The sequence below is a fragment of the Lepidochelys kempii genome, chromosome 8 (assembly GCF_965140265.1).
Source record: "Lepidochelys kempii isolate rLepKem1 chromosome 8, rLepKem1.hap2, whole genome shotgun sequence".
NCBI classification, from domain to species: Eukaryota; Metazoa; Chordata; order Testudines; family Cheloniidae; genus Lepidochelys; species Lepidochelys kempii.
This window is the reverse complement of record NC_133263.1, coordinates 77,846,740-77,870,169: the sequence shown is the minus strand read 5'-3', so window position 1 is coordinate 77,870,169 and position 23,430 is coordinate 77,846,740. Positions and strand designations below refer to the sequence as shown.

General features: G+C 41.9%; 1 protein-coding gene across 2 annotated transcripts in view; it reads left to right on the top strand.

The window, feature by feature from the left end:
- The window catches only part of HS2ST1 (heparan sulfate 2-O-sulfotransferase 1), a 163,306-nt gene extending 140,116 nt beyond the window's left edge, over positions 1-23,190 (top strand). The window contains exons 5-7 of one of the 2 annotated variants that reach the window (XM_073357156.1): positions 8,037-8,134; positions 9,533-9,690; positions 16,454-23,190. In XM_073357156.1, the coding sequence (XP_073213257.1) occupies positions 8,037-8,134; positions 9,533-9,690; positions 16,454-16,680 (483 nt within the window). In that variant the 3' untranslated portion in view covers positions 16,681-23,190. The remainder of the gene's footprint in view (positions 1-8,036; positions 8,135-9,532; positions 9,691-16,453) is intronic. The other variant, XM_073357157.1, reaches the window with a different exon arrangement.
- The last annotated feature ends 240 nt before the right edge of the window (positions 23,191-23,430 follow it).

The window sequence follows — 23,430 nt, the reverse complement described above, 5'->3', positions numbered from 1 at the left end:
CAAAAGTCAAACCAAATAGATTATTTTCATTAAGCAAGCTGAGCCAAATGCAAAGAAACAATGACATAGTAAGTAAGTTTTTACTTTTTAAAATTAACATTTTTTTGGTTTGGTTTTTGGTTTTGGGGTTTTTTGGCAAGACCACTAATCTGGAAACTGCTGCTCCTCCTTGCTTCCTGAGTTAGAAGTAGCTCTGCCTCTGTTACTAAGGTTTTGGCTCCATCTGCTGCCCCTGCATCCCACCTCCCCTCACCAGACTCTACCATGTGAGTAGAGAGAGGATTCTCCAAATAAAGACATTTGTGTGTTAAGTGTGGGGTTTTTACCTGAAACCTTTCGAACATTCTGAACTTTATTTCAAGTTTGTTACCTTCAAACGTTGCAAAACCTTGATTGTAACAACATATGTGCTAAGTTTGAAGATAACTTGAAGTTTGCTTGTGTTTCTGAGTAGAAGCAACTGTTTAGGTGCTTTTACTGTTAAGCATTTTTAACATTTAACCAACTCAAAATATGCCTAATTAATTTCCTGTAAGATTTCCTTAGGGAAAATCTTTTCTCGGTAAAAGAAAAAGCATGAAAACTTCAAGCAGAACAGTAACTGAAAATAAGGATTTAAAATGTGTCCTTTGTAGACTTGCTATAGTGATGGTATGATGTATGATATCAGATTTAAAAAAGAAAATGGGGGAGTATAGTTCTTGACTTTATAATCTACTCTCTGTTCCTTTGTGTATAGCTGCTTTTACTCCACTGATGGTTAAAAAGTACTAAATCATCACCTTATACAGATTGTGGGCACTAAATCTACTTCTGTGCGTTCTCTGCTATGATCTGTCCCAAAGTGATATAGGAAGACATTAGATCCAGGGTTTTCTTTATTTTCAGCCCCAAATAATGATTGGAAATGGTTTGAAAAAAAGTCATTTGGCAAATTAAATATTGAACTATTGTTATTTCACTGGACGTGTATCTGACAGAATTAAAACTAGCATTGTATAATAAAACTGTTCCACTTACAGTATACCTTTTTGTCTTCTATCAGACTCTGGTATGAAAGGAATACTTTGATTTCTTAAGGTTGCTTTTAAAAAATCACATTCAGTTAAGGCATTAAATCGGTTCAATTTTTTTATTTCCCTTGAGTTTGCAGTAAAAAAATTAATATTGACTGGATAGATTTGTCTGATTGCCAGAAGCTGAGAGTGGATGGCAGGATGGATCACTCAATGATTGCCTGTTTCATTCATTCCCTCTGAAGCACCTGACATTAGCCACTGTCAGAAGACCGGGTACTGAGCTAGATGGACCCTTTGGTCTGACCCACTGTGGCCAGTCTTATATTCTTGCATAACACCATGAAGACTTTCATTTTTAAAACATTGTTCAAGACCATCTAGAAAAATGTCCACTTTATACATGGATGTTTGGCTTTTCTTTTGGGTGACTGATTCAATTGAACTCAGATTAAACAAAGAGTATGCATATATTACTGTAGCATATATTAGTTGGACATTGAAAGTAAAGGTCTAAGATAGACTTTGGGATAACAATAAATCTTCCTTACAACTGAAGATTCTAAAGTTCATTGGAAACTCTTATCTAATGTTTTGTGGAGGTGTAAATTCTGTTAGCAGTGCAGACTCAGCACAGCCAAGAGTGAATGTGCTGAATTCTATTCTATTGTGTGTGTGGATTGTTTACTTCTAATTCCCTTATGCAAAACTACTGAAGGTAGTGTGGTTACACAGCGTCATTGGAGGCATAATTGGCCCGCAGAACTTTTCACTGGTGGAGATGTGTGAGATAGAGAACTAACTGTGATTCCAAGTCCAGGATAAGTGGACTGGACTGGAAGTTAATTAAAAAAACAAAAAATAAAAACCTAATTTTACGTGTAATTTGTAATCTGAACACATCTGGTGTGCATTTATTAAGAACCAATAAGCCAAAATCCCACAATGCCATTTCTATGGAATTTCTTTTCAGAATAGAATGCACTTTAAATAACTTCCTTCAGAGATTAGAGCTATTATCATTAGTTTCAATTTAAACCTTCCTAATGTGTTACTTAATAATTCTCTGTTCTTGTACTTCAGGCTCTTGTTTTCAATCTTTTATCATGTCACTTTTGCTAACATAAATGTATTTTGATTTTAGATATTACTGTTGTTGCCATACACATTTGAATTGTCCCGCAAGCACCCTATTCTACCCAGATAAAATTTTGTCACCAAGCTTTAATTTCTTCCACTATAATAATTCAGATGGTAGTGCTTCCCATGCAACCTTTTCAAAGTTACTTAACAAGAGGATGACCATTTTACTTGCATCAGATATAAAATTCAGAACGATCAACAACTGACTAACCCAACCGGAGTATCCATCATCATAATAATTTACTATATCTTAGAATCCCATCTGAATTGTGTCATTGTACATATGATTTCAGATAACTTCCAAAGAGCCGCTAATTTAAGCATTAACAATACTGCAGCATCTTCTGCATGTTTCTTTCAGTAAGACAGTTTAGCTGCTTATTTGATATGATTTTTCTTGATACAGTCCAAAACCAAAAACTTACATTTAGAAAACCAGTTAAGATTTCTAAGAGTTATGTTTTTCTCTCATTAATCACGTTACTTAAAAATTCTTAAGTAAATAAGCAACTAGTTAAGGTTCTTCTTTGAGTGATTGCTCATGTGTATTCCACAATAGGTGTGCGTGCTCGCCACGTGCACCGGTGCCGGAAGTTTTTCCCCTAGCAGTACCCGTAGGGGAAGCACCCCAGTGACCCCTGGAGTGGTGCCTCCATGGCACGGTATAAGGGGAGCTGCGTGCTCCCCCCACTCTCAGTTCAGTCTTGCTGCTGGTGAAGGTGCATCGGAACTGTGCTGCTCCAGCTTTGCTGTAGCTCATCCCCAGAACTCTTCGTTCGTTCAGTGCTAGTACCTATAGTTAGTTAGCTGTTAGCTAGTTCATTTAGTTAGAGTACCTGGGCCGGGGCATGCCCTACGCCCCGGGTTTTAAGGCATGCGACACTTGCAGGCGATCTATGCCAAAGAGTGATCTACACACAGACTGTCTATGCTGTTTGGGTGAGACCCATATCAGTGATGGTTGCAAAATTTGCAAGTCATTTAAACCTCGGACTAAGAGAGAAAGAGACTTTAGGCTCCGGGCCATTCTCATGGAGTCGGGGTTGACCCTGGCTCCGGCGCACTGCTCAGAATCAGCACTGTGGCATCAGTGCACGGCGACCCTCCCGGTGCCTTTGACTAGTCGACACCGCTCCCCATCTGTGGGGCATAAGAAAGCTAAGAAAGTGCCTTCTTCACAGTGGCACCGAGGTAAACCAGGGGCAGAGACTAGACCTCATTCCCTTCAGGCCTCTAGGCCTCCGACTCATGTTGAGCGGAGTAGCCCGGCCACGTCGGGCCAGGCCTCCCCAGATATCTGGATGCCGTCCTCGCCAGAGACCCTGCAGACGGCCAGAGACTTCATGACCATGCTGGGACTAGGAGCGCTGCCGGTGTCGGCTCTCCGCTCCAGAGCAAGCCACCTCTGGGTTCTCTACAGTTGCACCTGGCACAGCACTGGTCTTGGTCGCGGGAACATTCCCAATGCCGAACAGCCGGGGCCATCGGTGCCACAGCAGGTGCAGTGGCACCAGGCACAGTGGCTGGCACAGTGGTACCTGTGGGCACCATGGCCTCCAACGCAGCCCCCTGGTGGGGTCCTGCTCAGTAGCCAGAGTCTCAGAGGCACCATCAGCCTCTCTCTCCAGGCCCCCGAGGAGAGGGTTGGTGGGACGTACGTCATTGGCACTGTTCCAGGAGACCGACCAGGTGGTGGACCTTCCGGTGCCGGCAGATACCCAGAGCACCGTACCGGCTTCCTCACCCTCCCCGGATGAGGCGATAGCAGCCCTGCCCTCCTCTGTCCCGCAGGAGGACTTTAGGGCCCATCAAGAACTTTTAAAATGGGTGGCATTGAGCCTTCACTTCCAGGTAGAGGAACTGGAGGAGTCCTCAGACTCCCTGTTCAATGTACTGTCATCTTCGGCACTGGGCAGGGTGGATTTGCCCCTCCATGAGGGGGTGGCAAGGATTTCAAATGCCCTGTGGCAAACGCCAGCTTCCCTAGCCCCCATCTCGAAGAAGGCAGAACACAAGTACTTTGTACCCATCAAGGGGCACGAGTACCTCTACACCCACCCAATGCCCAACTCCCTGGTGGTCGAGACGGTCAACCACAGGGAGCGGCAGGGCCAACCAGCCCCCGCTCTGAAAAATCAAGACTCAAGAAGGCTGGACTCTTTTGGCAGAAAGGTTTATTCATCCTCAAGTTTCTAGTTGTGGATGGCAAACCACCAGGCTCTCCTGAGCAGTTATGAATTCAACTTGAAGTGGGGTTCACTGCCCAAATTCAAGGACTCCCTCCAGGAGCGCAATAAGAAAGAGTTCAAGGCACTGGTGGAGGAGCTTGCAGCTGCTGCCGGGCGTCACTGCAGGCGGCGTCAGATGCGGCGGACACGGCAGCTCGATCCAGGACCTCGGTGGTGTCCATGAGAAGTGCATTGTGGCTCTGGCTGTTCAGTGAGGCGCAGTTGGCCATGCAGGATCTCCCGTTTGAAGGCTCTGTTTGCGGAATAAACGGATACACAGCTGCATGGCATGAAGGACTCCCGCACGACCCTGCAGACCCTGGGTCTTTAGGTTCTGGTTCCGGCCAAAACTAAGTTTAAGCCGCAGCAGGCCCCTGCTCCGGCTGCCCTGCCTAAGTACAAGGCTGCCTATAAAAAGTCGAGAGACTATAAGAGGCGCCCTCAGCGGGGAAAAGGCGGTTTTGATGGGAAGCCGCGGGACACCCTGACAGTTCCCAAAGGGGATCCCCTCTCAATAAAGCTTCCCTTATGCAATTGGTTTTTTGCTTTCCTCCCGGAGCGGTCGCAACTAACCTCAGACCGTTGGGTCCTCAACACAGTCTCCCGGGGCTATACGCTGCAATTTGTTTTGCCCCTGCCCAGCCATCTCCCACCCCCGTTCCTTCTGGGGGATCCTTCACACGAAGCCCTGCTAGACCAGGAGGTGGGGCGGCTCCTAGACCTGGGAGCAGTGGAAATGGTCCCTGGGGCGTTCAGAAGCGAGGGGTTCTATTCCCGCTATTTCCTTATCCCGAAGGCCAAAGGGGGACTCAGGCCCATCCTGGACCTGCGGGATCTGAACCAGTTTATGGTCAAACTCAAGTTCTGCATGGTCTCCCTGGCCTCTATCATCCCCTCCCTGGTCACTACAAAGTGACCTGTGCTGCAGGAGAAATCTTACCGGCTGATAAATTCCAACTCATATTTGACATTTGGCATATGTCTGCACAGGTCGGGAAATGTGCCCAGGACAGGTCAATGCTTGGATACGTTGATTGATGCTGTATAAATACTTAGAGTGGAAAGCTAGCACTCATGAAAGAGGAAAAAAGATCATCATTTTCCTCTGTTGTTTCAAGCATAAAGCTTTCTCTCTGGCAACTTTTAAGATACTAACCACCTCATTCTGAGCTGAGCAGATTCTTAAGTTGTTTTGTGACTCGGGTCCACTGAATGCATCCGATGAAGTGCAGGCAACTTGTTTGTTTGTCTCTAAGGTTCCCCAAGTACTCCTTTTCTTTTTGCGGATACAGGCTAACACGGCTGCTACTCTGAAACAGGTTAAAACATGTTTATCTTTCAGAAAAGCATCATTTCAGTGAGATGCCACATTGTTATCAGTGCTGAATTCTGAACACTTTAAAGTTCTTCACTAGTGAAAATGCGCAAATATATATTACTGAAGTATGGGCAGAGCTTTATTTAGAGATCCATGATTTTACCAAACTGCAGCAATTTCAAGCAATCTGCTTGTAAGTGTCTGCATTTTGGGTTGGATTCCTAACAACAGTTACAAGAGTGGTAGAGTCCTAAATCTTACTAGGTCTATAGTCAGTTAAAATTAAACAAATGCAAGTCTTATATTTTTTTTACTCTTTTCCCCAATTTATTTTCACTTGATACGTTTGAACTTATCAAAACAGTAACATTTTTAATTACACAGAACACAAGAAATATTGTAAAAAGCTGTCCTCATAAGCATAATAATATACTTCCACAGAATAAAAACAGTACTGTGCTCTAAACATGTATCCTATACCTGGCTTAGAGAAATCATAAATACTTGAGTTTCTGACTATTGTATGTGTAGCATGATTTTAATACTAACTTCCCTCCAATGTTAATAGAACTTTCATTGTAACTGACATTATAAGCTTGAAACACTGTGCTTCACTGCAGGTATCCATGTGTGTAGAATGATGTCATGGGTCTAGTTTTTTTCCTTCAAAGTGAAGTTGGATGCAGAAACTTACTTTCATGTCTACCCTTATTTGGAGCCATAGTATTTTAAGTTCTCCTTCGAGTGCTTGTTCACATCTATTCCAATTAGGTGTGCACGCGTTGCGTGCACAGTCGTCAGAAATTTTTTCCCTTAGCAGCTCCCCTTGGGTCGGCTAGGGAGCCCCCTGGAGTGGCGCCTTCATGGCACTCAATATATGACCCTGCCAACTCAACTCCCTTCAGTTCCGTCTTACCATCTGTGGTGGCGTTGGAACTGCATTTCACTTGCTTGCAAGTGTTCCCTTAGCCTAGTTCCTAGTTCTACCCAGTTTCTTGTTTTAGTAGTTACTGTATTATTGTTTGTAGTTAGTATAGAAATTGGTGCGTGGGATTGTTCCTATCCCCTCATCCCGCCTTGGACTTTGGGGCATGCCTCAAGCCCAAGGGTTTGTCTTGCAGTATATGCGAAAGCCTATGCCTAATAGTGATCCCCACAACTTGTGCTTGACTTGTCTAGGGGAGGCGCAGCAGTCTGAGCTCTGCAAGATTTGTAAGGCTTTCAAGCCTAGAACTAGAAAGGAACGTGACTTCCATTTAAAACAGTTACTGATGGAAGCTGTACTCCGTTCATTGGTCCATGAATCGGTGCCGAGGAAGGGCTCTGGTGCGAGAGACTGTCAGCACCGAAGATCCCTTGCACCACAGCAAGGAGCACACATTTACCACCCACTGTGCCATCACCCAGCATGCTAGAGATGACAATGCTCTCAGTAGAGTGGTGCTCCAGTCAGTGATTCCTTAACTCCGACCCCATGCCCGGGGGAGAGCTTGGGAGTCACCTGATTGGAATCAACGTGAACAAGCACTCGAAGAAAAGACGGTTACTTACCTTCTTGTAATTGTTCTTCGAGATGTGTTGTTCACGTCCATTCCAATATCCGCCCTCCTTCCCCTCTGTCGGAGTAGCCGGCAAGAAGGAACTGAAGAGAGGGTAGGGTCGGCAGGGTCATATATTGAGCACCATGAAGGCACCGCTCCAAGAGGCTTCCTGGCTGACCCAACAGGAGCTGCTAAGGGAAAAAGTTTCCGAGGACCGTGCATGCAGCATGCGCACACCTGATTGGAATGGACGTGAACAACACATCTCGAAGAACAACAGTTACAAGAAGGTAAGTTACCGTCTTTTACAGACTCAGATTTGAAAAGAGATACCAGTAATTTGTTGGTATGGTAAAATAGTGGTAGACTATTGATCCTATCATTTATAAAAACAAAATATTCACTGTATAATACAGTTATGATCCAGTCCACACTCCATTTTGCAGTAATATTATTTCAGCATTTGGGACCATTGTTATGACCTTTGTAATAAGGAAAAACTGTAATATTAACAATATATAGTCTTGCTGGTTCTGACAGAATCCACTTTTCTGCAGAGGATACAAGCAGGACTTAAAGTAGTCAGTTAATTTCAGTCACAAAATGTTAAGACCAATAGATTCTCTTCATAAGGTATTTTGAAAACAACACTTGAAAAAAAATACATTTTCTCTTTTACCCACACATCTCGTGTTCCTCTCTCCCCAGCACGTTTAACAACTAACTGTAAGATGTTTGATATGAAGACTGGTGTTTATAGCTCACTGTGCAACTTTGTCTTTTGTTCCAGACCTTTGATGAATGTGTAGCAGCTGGAGGCTCAGACTGTGCTCCAGAGAAACTTTGGCTTCAAATTCCATTCTTCTGTGGCCACGGCTCAGAATGCTGGTAGGGAGATAAAATTGGCTTAAGCTGCTAATCAAGTATATTATCACTATAATCTATATTTAATAAGTAAATGTGTGGTGGAGGGTTAGATGTTGAGAAACTATTTTCCAAGGAATAAGTTTAAAAGACATTTGTTTTGTAATAGACGTTATAGAAGTGTGCAAACAATTCTTTAACTAAAAATCAGCATTTCCATTATAGACCCCAGTATTACAGATTCAGTAGTGACAATTTTTTGTTGAATCAGGCTAAATCTTAGTGTACATGTTTGCCTGAACTAAGTGTTCTCCTGTTCAAGCTATTTGAGTTTTATACAGAGGGAAAATTATATAAGTAGCTTGGTTTGAGGTGCTGTTGTGATAAGCTGTATGCCAAGCTCTCAATAATAAATGCAGCTTAGTTGTTAGAAGGTGAAATGAAATTTGATAAGGATTAACTGTACATGTGGATGAAGCATTTTTGTTTCTTATACAAGAGCCATGTATTTTAAGTTAGTCTCCAGGGAATGCAAGTTTGAAAATGGCTTATTTGTGCACAACAATTCCATTCAAATCCTTTTAACACTCAGTGATAGAGAAGTTGCTAACTGCTATCTGTGGAAACAAATCTACTTAAAGGTTCTGAGTGAAGACACCGAGCATTATTATCAAGCCTGTTATCACTAAATTTGCTGGATTTAATCACAAGCAAAGCAGGTGGCCACTTGGCGACTTTTACTCAAGTGCAAACTCTGTATAATGTGGGCAAGCCCCATGTACCCCAGTCTGGCAGTGGGACCAGAGGAAGAAGAAAAGTTGAGCCCCTCTGTCCCCCCTTTCCTCCCTGGCAATGAAACCATGAGAGTGGGAGAGATGACAGCTCTATTCTTTCTCCTTTGTAAGGCCAGCTTTGCTTTTGTGTGGGCATTTAACTATGGTAATGAAGAATACTTGCTAAGTCAGAGGAATTATGAGATGATATTTATCAGAGGATAAAGAAAGGAGGGCATGTGCCACCCCCACACACACATCTCATTTTTTGAGTAGGTAAAAAAATGGTAGTTCTGACCATTTGATTCTTGAGACACAGAAAAAGTAAAATTTTAGAAATTGAATTAATTAAATTAATAACCATATAATTGCTAAAACCTCGTGGGTAAGGTGTTAGTATTAGCAAAAGACTGTTGTGAGCGGCCTTGTAAAGCCATAATCCATGACATTGGGGTTTGGTGTTGACAGAATCACAGGTGAGAGAAATTGCCCCGGGGGGGGGGGAGTTAGGAAAAGGAAATTAGAGGTGGGTGTGATTTAAAATGAGTCTCTTGCCTGTGCAAAGATGATGTGAAGAAAACTACATCTAGGAATCAAGAATTCTTGGCTGACTTCAGAACCTTGCTGTAATTACTTTTTATCATTTTAGGAATGTGGGGAGCAGATGGGCTTTGGAACAAGCCAAGTACAACCTGATTAATGAATACTTCCTAGTGGGAGTCACTGAAGAGCTTGAAGACTTTATTATGTTATTGGAGGCAACTTTGCCCCGATTCTTTAGGGGTGCTACAGAACTGTACCGGACAGGTATTTGAATAGCTGTTTTCATTTCTTCCTCACCCCTTTTTCATTTATGCTTTCACATGACCTCTTCAGACCTGGATGAGCAGTCTTGAGTCTCTGCCAGGGTTGCTTCTCAGTTGACTGATGTTACTATGCAGGAGGCGGAATCATTCCAAAAGAGTTCTTCTATCAGTTTTACCATGCAGGCCAAGAATCTTTAGCCCGTATGTTCATTACACACAATCAGAGTGGAGCATTTGGTCTGTGCAGCAGTTCTGCAGTAATATGACTAACTTACTGTTGTTTATACATGAAGGTAAACATGGTAGGCTTTACTAATAAAAGGGCCCAGCCCCAAAGAGGAACTGACAGGCTAGGGCCCTGATCTTGCAAACTGTTCTGAACTGGGAGATTTCTGCACCCAGGTGGAGCCCCACTAAAGGATCCGTTAATCTGTATAAAACTCCTGTATGTCAGTGGGAATCTATACAAACATTGAGGTCTGTCTGCGTGGATCAGCTTGCAAAACTGAGGCCAAAACAATAGGAAAGTACGGGGTGGTGGAAGGAGGAGGGAGAGCCAGCCTTAAACAAGAAAAGGGGAAGCTTGCACCTTTTTCTTTCAGATTGATTCCTTAAGGCTATACTTTTTGTTTTTAAGTGATTTATTTTTTAAATGTTGACATATTTAAAGCCAGAAGGATCATTTTAGACAAAAAATATTTAGTAGTATTTCTGGACATTTCCAGAAATACTGTCCCAGGAAAGCAAATCATTATTTAAGGAAAGTCACTGCAGAACAAGCAAATTGCCAGTTCCTTTGCCACAGTGTAATTTTCAGAAATATAACCTTCTGGAAGTGGTGTTAAAATGATTTGTGTGTTTATGTATGTATTATGTATACAGTTATTGCTACACCAACACATGATTATTTCTTCTTCGAGTGCTGGCTCATGTCCATTCTGCGTTAGGTGCACACATGCACCACTGCTGGAGATTTTTCCCTCAGTGGTATCTGTCGGGCTGGCTCTTGTGCTCTCTGATGCTGCGCGCTTATCTGCCAGTATAAGGGGTGCTGCCAGCCCCGCATCCTCTCAGTTCCTTCTTACCACCCATGACTGTTGCTGGAACATCTTTTGCTTTGGCAAGGTGTTTTAGTGGTATTTTCTGTTCAGCTTAGTTTATTAGTCTTCCATTAGTAGTAGTGTAAATAGTGTAAATAATACTAGTGTATGTAATTAGTCCCCCTCCTTTAGTGTAGAGGGGCTCCCTTTGCCCTTGGAGCTGGGCATGCCCTGGGCCCCAGGCTTCAAACCTTGTGCTTCCTATAGCAAGCCTCTACCGATGAGCGACCCACATTCCAGTTGTCCAAAGCCTCTGGGAAGGGTTCATGTATGAGAGCACAGTCAGATCTGTCGGCACTATAAGCCTCATACGAAGAGACAGGCAACACTGAGGGCTATCCTAACAGAAGCCGCTCTTAGACTAACGTCAGAGCCAAACAGCTCAGTTTCTGCACTGAGCACTTCAGCTTTGCTGTGAAGCACATCTCCGGCACTGCGTGTTTCTTGGCACTGTTCTCCATCTCTGGTACTGAGAAAAAAAACATGAGAAGCAGTGATCTGAGAGAGAACACTCCCCAGTGCTGAGGTAAGGCAAATGGGGAAGGCAGTGGAGTGCGACCCACGCTGGGCCACTTCTCCACCCCGGTCCCATGGCAGCACTGTTGACGCCGCCCTGAGGGCCATTGATTCCGGTGCAAGACCGCCACCACCACTCCGCATATGCCAGGAAGTCCTCACAGTGCCTTCTACCCCAGAGACCTTTGCAGCAGCCAGGGACTTCTCTCTCCCAGTACCACTGACTCCAATGCCCCAACCTCCGGTTCCAATGAACATGAGCAAAAAAGAGCAAGGGGCTCCACGCTCTTTCCCAGTACCAGGGCCCTTGGCATCTTCCAAAGGCAAGCCAGGCCGTGTTTCTTCTGTGAGGTCATCCCCAGTCCGGCACCGGTCCCTAGACTCTCAGCACCAACTAGCAGAAATGAGGGGTACTGCTTCCCTGTGGTCACCTCAGGAGGACATTTCTTCAGTCTGAGGTGGAGCCCTACACGCATCCCAAGAACTGTTGCCGTTATCCATCCTATGTCCCACCAGTCCTACTCAGTGGCATCGAAGAGTTGGGCTCCTGCATGGCTCTATTCGGCATCGGACCCCGACTCTAGTACCAAGTCCAGTACCAACACACAAGATGTGGGCCCAATGTATGTAATCAGGGCAGAAGAAGAGGAGGAAGCTCCCCCACCGGTATAGGCCTCTTCCTTCCCAAACAAGACCACCTTGACTGAGTTTCTCACTGCATCACCATCTGATGTGGCCCTCCCAGCAGCAAGGTTGTTATGGGTCTGATAAAAGCCCTGTGGCAGACCCCATCTTCTCTTCCTCCCACTTGGATGAAGGCAGAGAAGAATTACTATATGCCAGCCAATTGGTACCAGTACTTATATTCTCATCCTCCTTCTGAGTCCCTAGTCATAACAGCAGCCAATGAGAGGGCCAGACTATCCCCAAACAGAAACACTATCCCCAAACAGAAAGACTTAAACTAGATCTGTTTGGCAGAAAAATTTATTCAACAGGCAGATTGCAACTTTGTATCTTGAACCAGCAAGCCCTGCTGGAGAGGAACGATTATAATATGTGGGATTCTCTGACAAAATTTAAGGATTTGCTGCCTTAGGGCTCCATGCAAGAGTTCTCTGCCTTCTTAGAGGAGGAAAAGAACATAGTCAGAGCCCTACTCCAGGTGACCCTGAACGCAGCTGACGCAGTAGCCAGAACAATGCCTTCCACAGTGGTCATGAGACTAATGCTTGGCTGCAATCCTTGGGGCTACTATAAAAGGTCCAACAGTCAATCCAGGACCTCCCATTCGATGGTACCTCATTGTTTTCGGAGCAAACGGACACAAAGCTTCATGGCCTGAATGACTCCAGAGCTATCCTGTGGTCCCTGGGCCTCTATGCACCGGATCCTTCGAGGAGGCATTTCGGGTCTCAGCAACTTGACCACTTCTCAGCTTCTTGTGCTTTGAGTTCCAGCTCTGGTCCTTGCCTCCCTCAACTGGTAGAAGGAGCCCCCAGCCAACTATGGCGGGCATTCCCTTTGTCATCCCCCAATAAGATGACAAGACACCAAGTGTGAAAAATCGGGACAGGGGCCGGGGGGTAATAGAAGCCTATATAAGAAAAAGACCCAAAAATTGGGACTGTCCCTATAAAATCGGGACATCTGGTCACCCTATCCCCCAGCCATCAGTATCCCTAATTTCGGATGCTTCCGATCTAGGTTGGGAGCCCATTTCAACCGCCTAAGACCACCGGGTCAGTGGACCCATGAAGAGCTCTCCCTACACATAAATGTCAGAGAGCTCAGAGTGGTATGCTTAGCTTGCCAAGTGTTTCTTCCCCAGATCTCAGGCAAAGTAGTATGAGTACTTATGGACAACCCTGCAGCCAGGTTGTACATCAACAAGCAGGGAGGAGCATGCTCCTGGGCCCTGTGTCAGGAGGCCGTCCATCTATGGGACTTCTGCATGCAGCACTCCATTCACCTTGAGGCTATCCATCTTCTGGGAGCTCAGAAGGCCCTGGCAGATCACCTCAGCTGATCTTTCTCCTCTCACCAGGTCACTCCCAGGCCACCAGGTTCATCTTCCAAAGGTGGGGATCTCCCCAGATAGATCTGTTTCCAACCAGGCAGAACAAGAAATACCATCAGTTTTGCTCGCTTCACGGTCATAGCCCGGACTCCCTTTCAAATGTCTTCCTGCTTCCGTGGACAGATCTCCTATTTTATGAATTTTCTCCAGTTCTTTTTGTACACAAGGTCCTTCTGAAAATCAAGCAGGACAAGTCGAGCATTATTCTAATAGCCCTGGTATGGCCATGCCAACACTGATTCAGTACACTGCTAGACTTGTCAGTAACGCAACTAATCTCACAAGATCCAGGGCTGTTTACTCCACCCAAACCTCGGAGCCCTTCACCTGATCTTGTGGAAGCTCCATGGTTGCGCCTGGAGGAACAAGCCTGTTCAGAACAAGTCCGCTAGGTCTTGCTAGGTAGTAAGAAGCCATCTACTAGGGCTACCTACATGTCCAAGTGGAAGCGTTTTTCAAAATTGTTTTCTTAACGAGGTCTATCTCCAACTCACTCAGTCTTCCCTTCAATCTATACTGGAATACCTGCTCCACCTAAAACAGCAAGGTCTTGGCCGTTGCATCTATCATAGTAGACCCAGCAGCAATCTCAGCCTTCCAGCTGCCAGTGAGTGGTAGGTCAGTTTTCTTGCACAAGATGTCCATCTGCTCTCTTAAAGGGTTAGAGAGACTTTACCCTCAGATTTGTGAGTCGATTTCCCTGTGGGATTTAAACCTGGTCCTGTCAAGACTCATAGGCCCTCCCTTTGAGCCGCTAGCATCGTGCCCTCTGCTGTTTCTCTCCTGGAAGGTTGCCTTCATGATAGTGATTACCTCAGCCAGAAGCATCTCAGAAATCAAGGCCGTTGCATCAGAACCACTATACACTGTGTTAATCAAGGACCAGGTTCAACTGGGCCCCCACCTAGCATTCCTGCCAAAAATGGTTTTTCAGTTCCATAGTAACCAGCCCATTTTCCTGCCAGTTTTCTACCTGAAACCACACAGGAATTCAGAAGAATGGCAGCTTCACTCATTGGATGTCAGATGTGCCCTAGCCTTCTACATTGAGAGGACTAAACCATTCTGTAGATGTATGCAACTCTTTGTGGCAGTAGAAGAGAGGATGAAAGTCCTGTCAGTTTCAGCCCAGAGAATCTCATCTTGGATAATCTCCTGTATTCAGGCATGCTATGAGCAGGCAGATATTCCACCTCCTGCTATCTTGACTACTCATTCGACAAGAGCTCAGGGCTCATTAGCGGCATTTCTGGCCCAGGTCCTGATTCAAGTGCATACCTTCCCACTATGCCATCACCCAGCAGGATGGAGGTGATGCCAGATTTGGGAGAGCAGTGATTACAATCAGCATGCCCATGAACTCCAAGCCTACCTCCTTGAGTACTGCTTGTCAGTCACCTAATGTGGAATGGACATGAGCAAGCACTCAAAGAAGAAAATCGGTTACTAACTTTCCCATAACTACTGTTCTTTGAGATATGTTGCTCATGTCCATTCCACAACCTACCCTCCTTCCCCTCTGTCAGAGTTAGCCGGCAAGAAGGAACTGAGAGGGTGCAGGGCCGATGACACTCCTTATACTAGTGCAGAAATGTGTGGCACCAAAGGGTGCTAGAGCCAACCTGATGGATACCATTGAGAGAAAAATCTCTGGCAACGGTGCACGCACACCTAATGTGGAATGGACATAAGCAACACATCTCGAAGAACAAGACTTACAGAAAGGTTAGTAGCCGTTTTTTATTACTTCTACTGTTGTAGCACCCACGGGGCGAGCACTTTCCAAACCAAGATGAAGAAATATTCACTGCTCCAAAGAGCATAACGTTTGATTATACTAAATCTAAATCCCCTTCTTGCAGGCATAGAGAATGCCCAGTTTACCTGTGTCTGAAGGTACCTGTACATTTGGAGGCCCATAAAGTCTCAATGGGTATGTCTACACTGTGTTTTAAAACCCGTGGCAGCAAGTCTCAGAGTCCAGGTCTACAGACTCGGGCTTGTGCTTGGGTGCTAAAAACAGCTGAATAGATGCTTCAGCTGGAGCTCAGGCTTTGAAGCCCACCCTTTTCCCCAGGCTTCAGAGCCTGAGCTACATCCTGAACCCAAGTGTCTACTCAGCTGGGACTTGCTGCTTTAGGTTGTAAAGCGCAGTGCAGGCATACCCCATGAGACTTGCAGCCTCCCAGTCTATTTCAAATTGGACATCTTGCTGCTGAGTTTTGGTTTGTTTTTAGCGTGATCCTACCTATTTTGCTCTGATGTCTTACCTTTGCAAGGGCTTGTTGTCCCCATCCTGCATCAGATTGTTTGGGCTATGGACATACAGATCCATGTTTCTCCTCTTCTTCGGTTATCATAGACTGCTGCCATTGGAAATAGCTGAACCCTCTCTAGGTAGCTGCTGGTGCCTCAGTTGGCCCTGCTGCATGTGATGAGGTAGGACTCTGGGCAGGACTTCTGCCTCTGAACAGGAAGAGGGACAAGATTATTGTTTAGAAGCCCCTAAATATGCAAAATTAACATTTTATATGTAGTTTTTAATCATTCAACTATCGCTCTTATGAAGAGTGATCATCAGTATTAAAGTTAGTAAAGCTGCACCTTAAACAAAGCATGTTCTCTGAACCAGCTTTCCTGGTAGTAGATGCTTCTGGCTTTGAATTTTCTTAATTTCTTAGTATTTAGTATCCATAGTAATTTCCAAGTAGATATTAATCAAGTTTGAAATAAAGATCTTACAGGCTGATTATACAGTTCACTAAGTGACCATTTCCTGTTTGGAGCTTTAATAACTGAGTCCGTTGCATAGAGTGAGGAGCGGGTTCTCTTGAGAAAACACTAATGCAAAACGCATTAATGCTTAGTGGCAAAGGTTTCAATTTACCAGTTCCACATGGTTATATTAATAAATTTGGGTTTAAGTTCTATCAACTTTTATACAGTTTATCAACATGTTGATTGAAGAAACTGCAAATAAAACAACCGTAGTCTGTATGGTACAATTCTGGAATTATTTAAACTTGTAAGTGCAAGTGGAGTTATAACTGTTTTCATTTTCCATTTAGGAAAAAAGTCTCATCTTAGGAAAACAACAGAGAAAAAGCTCCCAACAAAAGAAACCATTGCCAAGCTGCAGCAGTCGGAAATTTGGAAAATGGAGAATGAGTTCTATGAATTTGCACTGGAGCAATTTCAGTTTGTCAGAGCACATGCAGTTCGGGAAAAAGATGGAGAATTGTATATTCTGGCGCAAAACTTTTTCTATGAAAAGATTTACCCTAAGTCGAACTAAGAACAAGGTTTACTGTTAGATTAATGGACTAAACCTTTGGTCACTTTGTCATCTTAGTTCCCAGCCCTGGAAAATAGATTGCTGGTATTTCTTTCTAGAGCTGAGGAAAGTGGGCTGTGGATCACACCAAAGGTGTTGGATACTTGACTTAAGCTTCAGTTCTTTTATCTAACTAATAGTTTCAGTGGGAGTTACTACCCTTTCCCTGAAGAAACCTACATTTTCCTTTACAGATATTAACCACACAGAGGTTCTAGTTGGAAATATAAACAAAAAATGCTTCTATTTATGCTGCTGTTGATTCTCAGAGCAATTTATTTTCATTTAAACTTCTGCAAACAAGAACTCATTTGTTTTCCCAGCTTCTACATGGAGATTTTGGTTGTATACAATTATGAATAGTGTTAACTGGTTGACATCTGTGCTTTGTTTTTGTGAGTCACGTTACATGATCTTCATTGGAATGGTTAATCGTGTTCTGCTAAGAAATGCTGCTGCTGGATTTGCCCATATATATAAATGTGGTTTTATTAAAAAGAAAAGTTATAACTAATCATTAGTGTTTTAAAAAAATAATTTCCATATTAATATTGTAAAAAGAGAATCAAGCCAGTATTTCCTTTTCCTCCCTCTCCCCAACTGCCAGCTGAAGTTGGGAAAATTCTGCAAAAAAAGTTGGCATTGCCTGCAGTTCTAATGAATGCTTATACATCAATATAAAAAAAACCCTGTAAATTCAGTATCAAGTTGATCCATGGATTCTTTGTAATGACTGTAAACTGAGATAGTGATGAATCCATATTATGACTCCATTAGTGAGCTGTGGTATGGTTTGGGTTTTCCTACTTCTTCTATACTTTTACCTGTAGAATATTTTTACTAAGGTGCTTTATAATGTGTTTTAAAGCATTGCATTTACAAAAGGAGTAAAATGCTGTAAATACTGCATATTTTATGTATTTGGACCAAAAGGTTACAAGTAATTAGCTGAAAGTGGTTTTTGCACCAGCTTTGTTACATGTGGAGTAAAAAACATCTCATCTGCTGTTCTGCTTCCTACTTTAGTTAACTGTTGGACATCACTGAAATGCACTTCAATGACCTCTACAACTTTACTAACACAGCACATTGTCCAGAAGTTCTCTTTACCTAAAATTAGTCTGTATCTTTTTATAACACTTGAAAGAGGAAAAAGAAAATCAAATGTGTGATTGAGAGAGATGTTGAACTTGACATAAATGTGTTTATGTAACTGCCTTATGTTGCTATTGTAAACTTGTATGATTTGCTGTTATTAGCAGCTTGAAACACCTGGTAGATTAAGTATAGTTGAGATTAGTGAACAGATGTTTGGGTACTGGGGACACTGTGTTTTAACAAACTGCAGTGAATACCTACAAAGAACGTATAACTTTTTAAAAAATCACAGTAATTACCCCTTTTTTCACCTTCAGTTTATAAAAATTAGTTTCCCTGGGGTGGAGGGAGGAGATAATGTGACATATATCTGAATTCCTACGGATGGTGCTTAAAGCAATATTATAAAGTTATTAAGATGGAGTTTCTTTAATGCATTTATTTTTTGTAATATGAAAATGATTGGGAGTTGAAAATCATGTGTACATTGGATGTTTGCTGCCAAAAAGGTTAATTGAAAAGATTAATTGAGACACTACCCAGTATTTAATTTTTAAATTTGCTTTACTATCCTTTGGACCTTCCTCTTTTGAGATTTAAAAAAAAAAAACCACTTTCTCAAATAACTGTTCTCCCCAATTAAGTACTGGTGGATCTTTCTTTCTGATTACTGATTTATGTAGCATGCACCAGACAGGATTTTGCTTGATACCTTTCCTGTGTATCAGCTTCATTAATGATGCCAACACATCACTGGGGAACAGGATTTGCTACTCGATTTATGTTTCTTCTAGTAGCTGGTTGTCTAGCTGGACAAGAAGTACTGAAGTACTGGAGAGTTGTCATGAGTGGCTATTGCAATTCTGAAATTTTCTGTTAGACTGGTAAATTTTGGAAATACAATGGATATTTATCCTTTTAAAAAAAGAACATTTTTAGGGCAGATCACATTTTGTCTCTCTTCCATATAATTTGGATTTATTTGCTTAAAGCACCTTATTTTCTTGATCCTTTTGTAAAATTTTCAGAATAATATCTCTGAACAAAGATACGAAGTGAAAACATAGTACCCAACTAGCTAACGAAATAGGGCATTTAAACATACAAACAAGTGCCCTAGTTTGAGAAGAAAACTATGGGTGAAATCCGGGTCCGGGTGAAATCAGTAGAAGTTTTGCCAGGATATAATCCTATAAATACAGTTTTTGAACTTCTGCTCCTCTTCTGCCAAGATTTAAATTTAGAAAAATGAATGAAATAGTCATCTTAAAAATATATTAAAAATCTTTGCATTTTGAAGGAGACATTTATCTTTTGTAGTTCACATCATGGAAAAAATCTTTATTTCCTCAGATAATATCAACTCCCGTCCTCTCCTTGCTGTGAATTGATAAAATTGAGAGTGGTGATACAGAAATAGGCATCTCTTTAGAAACTTACTAATTGAAAAATATTTAAACATATTACATGTTGGGGTGGAGGAGGAATCAAGATTGTGGCTACTTTTATATCATATTAATTCATTCAGAGAGTATTTTAAAATCTTTTGACCTCAAAGAGTCAAACTTCTGCTTCTCAAGGGGATAATCAACTTTACACATTTTTAATAACCTACTCTATTCTTGTACTCTGTAATTCTCCAAATCACTGGTTGTTAAAAGTAATTTACAGTATATAAGTGAGAATTTGTCTCAATACTTTTCCCCTAATGAGTCCAGTCAAATTTAGGGACTTGCAGATTGTATGATCATTGCACTTGATTATGCAGCCTTTTGCATGCACATAGAGTCATAGAATCATAGAATATCAGGGTTGGAAGGGACCCCAGAAGGTCATCTAGTCCAACCCCCTGCTCGAAGCAGGACCAATTCCCAGTTAAATCATCAAACATCACATCTGACATTGAAGTCAATGGGGGCTGTATGCAGAAGTAGCAGGAAGAGATTTGCGTTATGGGAGCAATTTGGGGTGAAATTCTGGCCCATTTAAAGTCAATGGGAGCTCTACCATTGACTTGAATGTTGCCAGGATTTCACCCTTTATGTCCATGCACAATATTTAAAATATTTTAGGAAATGGAAGCCACAAAATCAATGCTGTGTACAGTGCGTGAATTTATGTTCAAATATTCCGTTTATTAATTATACACAGATCATGGATTCCTGTTAGATTATTTAAAACAGGAATCACAGTTTATACTTTTAGAATGTAGCAAAGGGGAAGCACTCCGTCTGGGAGTTTTGGAATGCTTTTTCTAGATGTTCCATGCTTCTACGTTCCAGTAGTACACATTTGCCTATTATAACCTTACATTAATGATGTTTACGTCAAGGGAGGTCCAATTGCTATTACGTTTTTGCATCAATTTCACTGGTATTGAAAAGGTATGTATAGAAAGAGATGTTTGTGATGCTGTCTAAACTATGCTGCTTAGGCAGACAGATGAAAAACCTGTTTCAAAGTGCACTGCCAGTGTAGCTCTTTAAAAGTGGAGCTTATTTTATGACTACTGGAGATCAGACTTGCAGAAATTGTAATGGGTGACTAGTTGTCGGGATATATTCTGTACTTTAAGCCCATGCAGCTATGTAACCCTTGCAGCACTATTTATAAATTGAGCCCTCTTTGTGAAGACTTTGATAGCACATAATTATAAATGTGTTTAGACACTCATACTGTCTAATACCTAGATCAGCAATTTTCTGTAGCTTCTGTATTAAGAGAGTTAGGTTTGTGAGCATCTCTAAAGCAGTACTGAATGTAACTTTGAGAAACATGGATTGTGCCTCATGACTTTTACTTTTTAACTACACACACACACACAGCTAAATAGTGCCTTTTTTCCTCACAATCCATGTTGAAGATGCTCACTCCTGCTCTTTTTCCCTCTCTCTCCGTATATTGATTCATTCGTGCAATATTATCCCGGTGTGAAACCATTTTGTCACATTTGTTTGAGAGGTAATCGCTCAGTTTTCCTCGCTATCATGCCAGCTTCTGTTGTTGAAGTGTTGATTACTGATGCAAATGCTATAAAATAAAACACCCAGTGGGAAGGGGAAAAAAAAGTCCAGTGTCCTGTCTTAATATTTTTCATGTAGCGTTCGCACTGATACTTTTCTAGCAGGCATCAATATACATTATAATGAACTTCACTTACAGCCATTGTTGCTGGAGCAGTTTCCATTGTGGTTGATCTATAATAGTTTTTATAACTTGTTCGTGGGATTATTTTATTAAAACTGCTGTGAGTAAACTGAAATGTATAGCCCTGTATCACCTGCAGTGGAATCTCTGATTGGAAATTAATAAACTGCATATAGGGTGTATGTTATAATGGAAGTGTCAGTGGAAAGAAGCTCTGTGTAATAAAAATATTAAGTTTTGAAAGAACGAAATAGGTTGACATTTAAGCAATGGGCTGAAATGCACATGCCTCTCACCATAAGGAGAGCATGAGAGAACATGTGTGAGAGATGGTGGTCACATTGCTTAATGCTTTGCTGGAAGGTGCTCAGATACAATGGGGATGAGTGTAGTATATACAATCGAAATGTAGTGTTGGCAGCTGCAAATGCAAATCTGTTCAAATGAGAAGATGTCTCATGAGCACTCTATCCAGTGCTACAATGTAGGACTTACTAAATGTGTATTATAAACACTTCTAGCCCCTCTGCTCCATGAAGCAGCGTCTCAAGTAGCTGAATAGTCAGTCAACTGACCCAGCTTTGATTACTTAATAGGATAGTTCTTAAATATTTAGCCAGAGCACTACTAGTTGAGAACCAAGTGTCACATAGCGTTTCAGCCCTTTAAGATTTGTGCTACTTCCCACTGAGGAGTCTACTGAAGGTTCATTATGTCTCTTGCATTGATGAGTAGACTTCTTCCCCAATTCCCCCCCATATATGTGTGTGTGTATGGATATAAATAGATAAAATCCAGAATTAAAACTGATCTTTGTTACCCTTGCAGGTGCAATTGTTGCATACAGACTTCTGCCTTTTATCAGTCAATGGGACGTTGAGAGAGAGAGAGACACACACACACTGTGGCCTGTAAAAGGATGCAAGTTCATCCTCTAAAGGCATCTTTTCCGGAACCAAACGATGTAGTAATGGAAATAACTATTGCCCAAAAAGAGGCGCATAGCTCACTACATAGTATATTAGTAATTAATGTGAGCTCTACTGTAAAAGAGAAAATATCACAATAATATATCAACGTATTAATTGCCTAAGCAATCTTATAAAATTAATGCTGCCATTCTATGGATAATTTAATCTCTTGAATTGGAATTAATTGGGAAGATGGTGCTAAATTTTTCCACTTCTTGCTTTTTCATTTTACTTTTATTAATCCGTTAACCTGTCTAAATCTTAGTTGAATTTAGTATAAATTTCCTTATTGCTTAATAAAATATAAGCTGCTAGTGAATCTCAAAGCAGTGTCCAGATGTTTTCTTCAAGTACGAGTCCCCCGCTATGACCTCTCTCCCTGCTTCATTACCACATAGCACAGATGTGGTAACTTGCAATAAGAGCTAATTTAAAGGACCAATAATAGTCTTTATTAAAAAAAAATCTCCACAAAGAACACCTGTGGCTTAAAAATGAAGGCTTAAAGACCTTTCACCTTCTCATAGTGACCCACTGTATCCCCCATACAAATGAAAAATACTGTGGTAAATATACTCTGTCCATTTTCTAGACACTTACAAGATTTATTCTGGATAATACACTCTTGGGCTTGCTGCACACTCGAGCATTAACTTTTTATAATAAGAATAGATATAAATATGGCTGCATGAGGAATGACCCACACGTCTCAGTAACTATAATAAAAGTTTCAAGCCAAATAGAGTAATATATATATATATATATCTTAAAATAGTAGTACTAAGCTTGGGAATTGTGGCTGTAGTTTGTATGGATCATATTTCTTTGATATTTAAGAAATATTTGATGTGCATGTATTTGAGTCATAGACTGCTCAAACACCCTTTATATGTATTGCAACATCCTGCAATTTGATATGAATTTGTCCTCTGAGTTAAAATGATGTTTCTTGATCGTGGTTCTTATTTCTAATGCTGATATCAATTTTAAATAATAAAGGAAAAAAACACTTTCCTATGTTGGGAACAAAACAGAATTCATTGTTTATTTTTTGTAAGTCCAGGAAGTCTCAAATGTTGCAAATTTGGTACAGAAGTTCCTGTGCTCTAACTTAAGCAGAATTTTTGAGCCTGATGCAGCAATTACTGAGTGAAATTTCATGGCCTATGTTATGCAAGAGAGTCAGAGAAGATGATCATACTTGTCCTTCCTAGCCTTAAAAACTATAAATTTATCTTGATAAACATTAGTTGAGTCTGTTGGCACAAAGTATTAGTCTTTTGTTTCCTTTATTTAGAATAAAATTTAAAATGATGGATGGCTCAGATGACTGACACACTTATTAAGTTATTGCCCAGCTTGGTCAGGACTGTCACAACGTACCCAATATTGGGTGGGGAAGTGAAAGAGAATGCAACTTCAGTTACGTAATCTAGTTCAGGGTGTAACACAAAATATGTGGTCTTGTGTGAAGCCAATATACAATGAACACAGA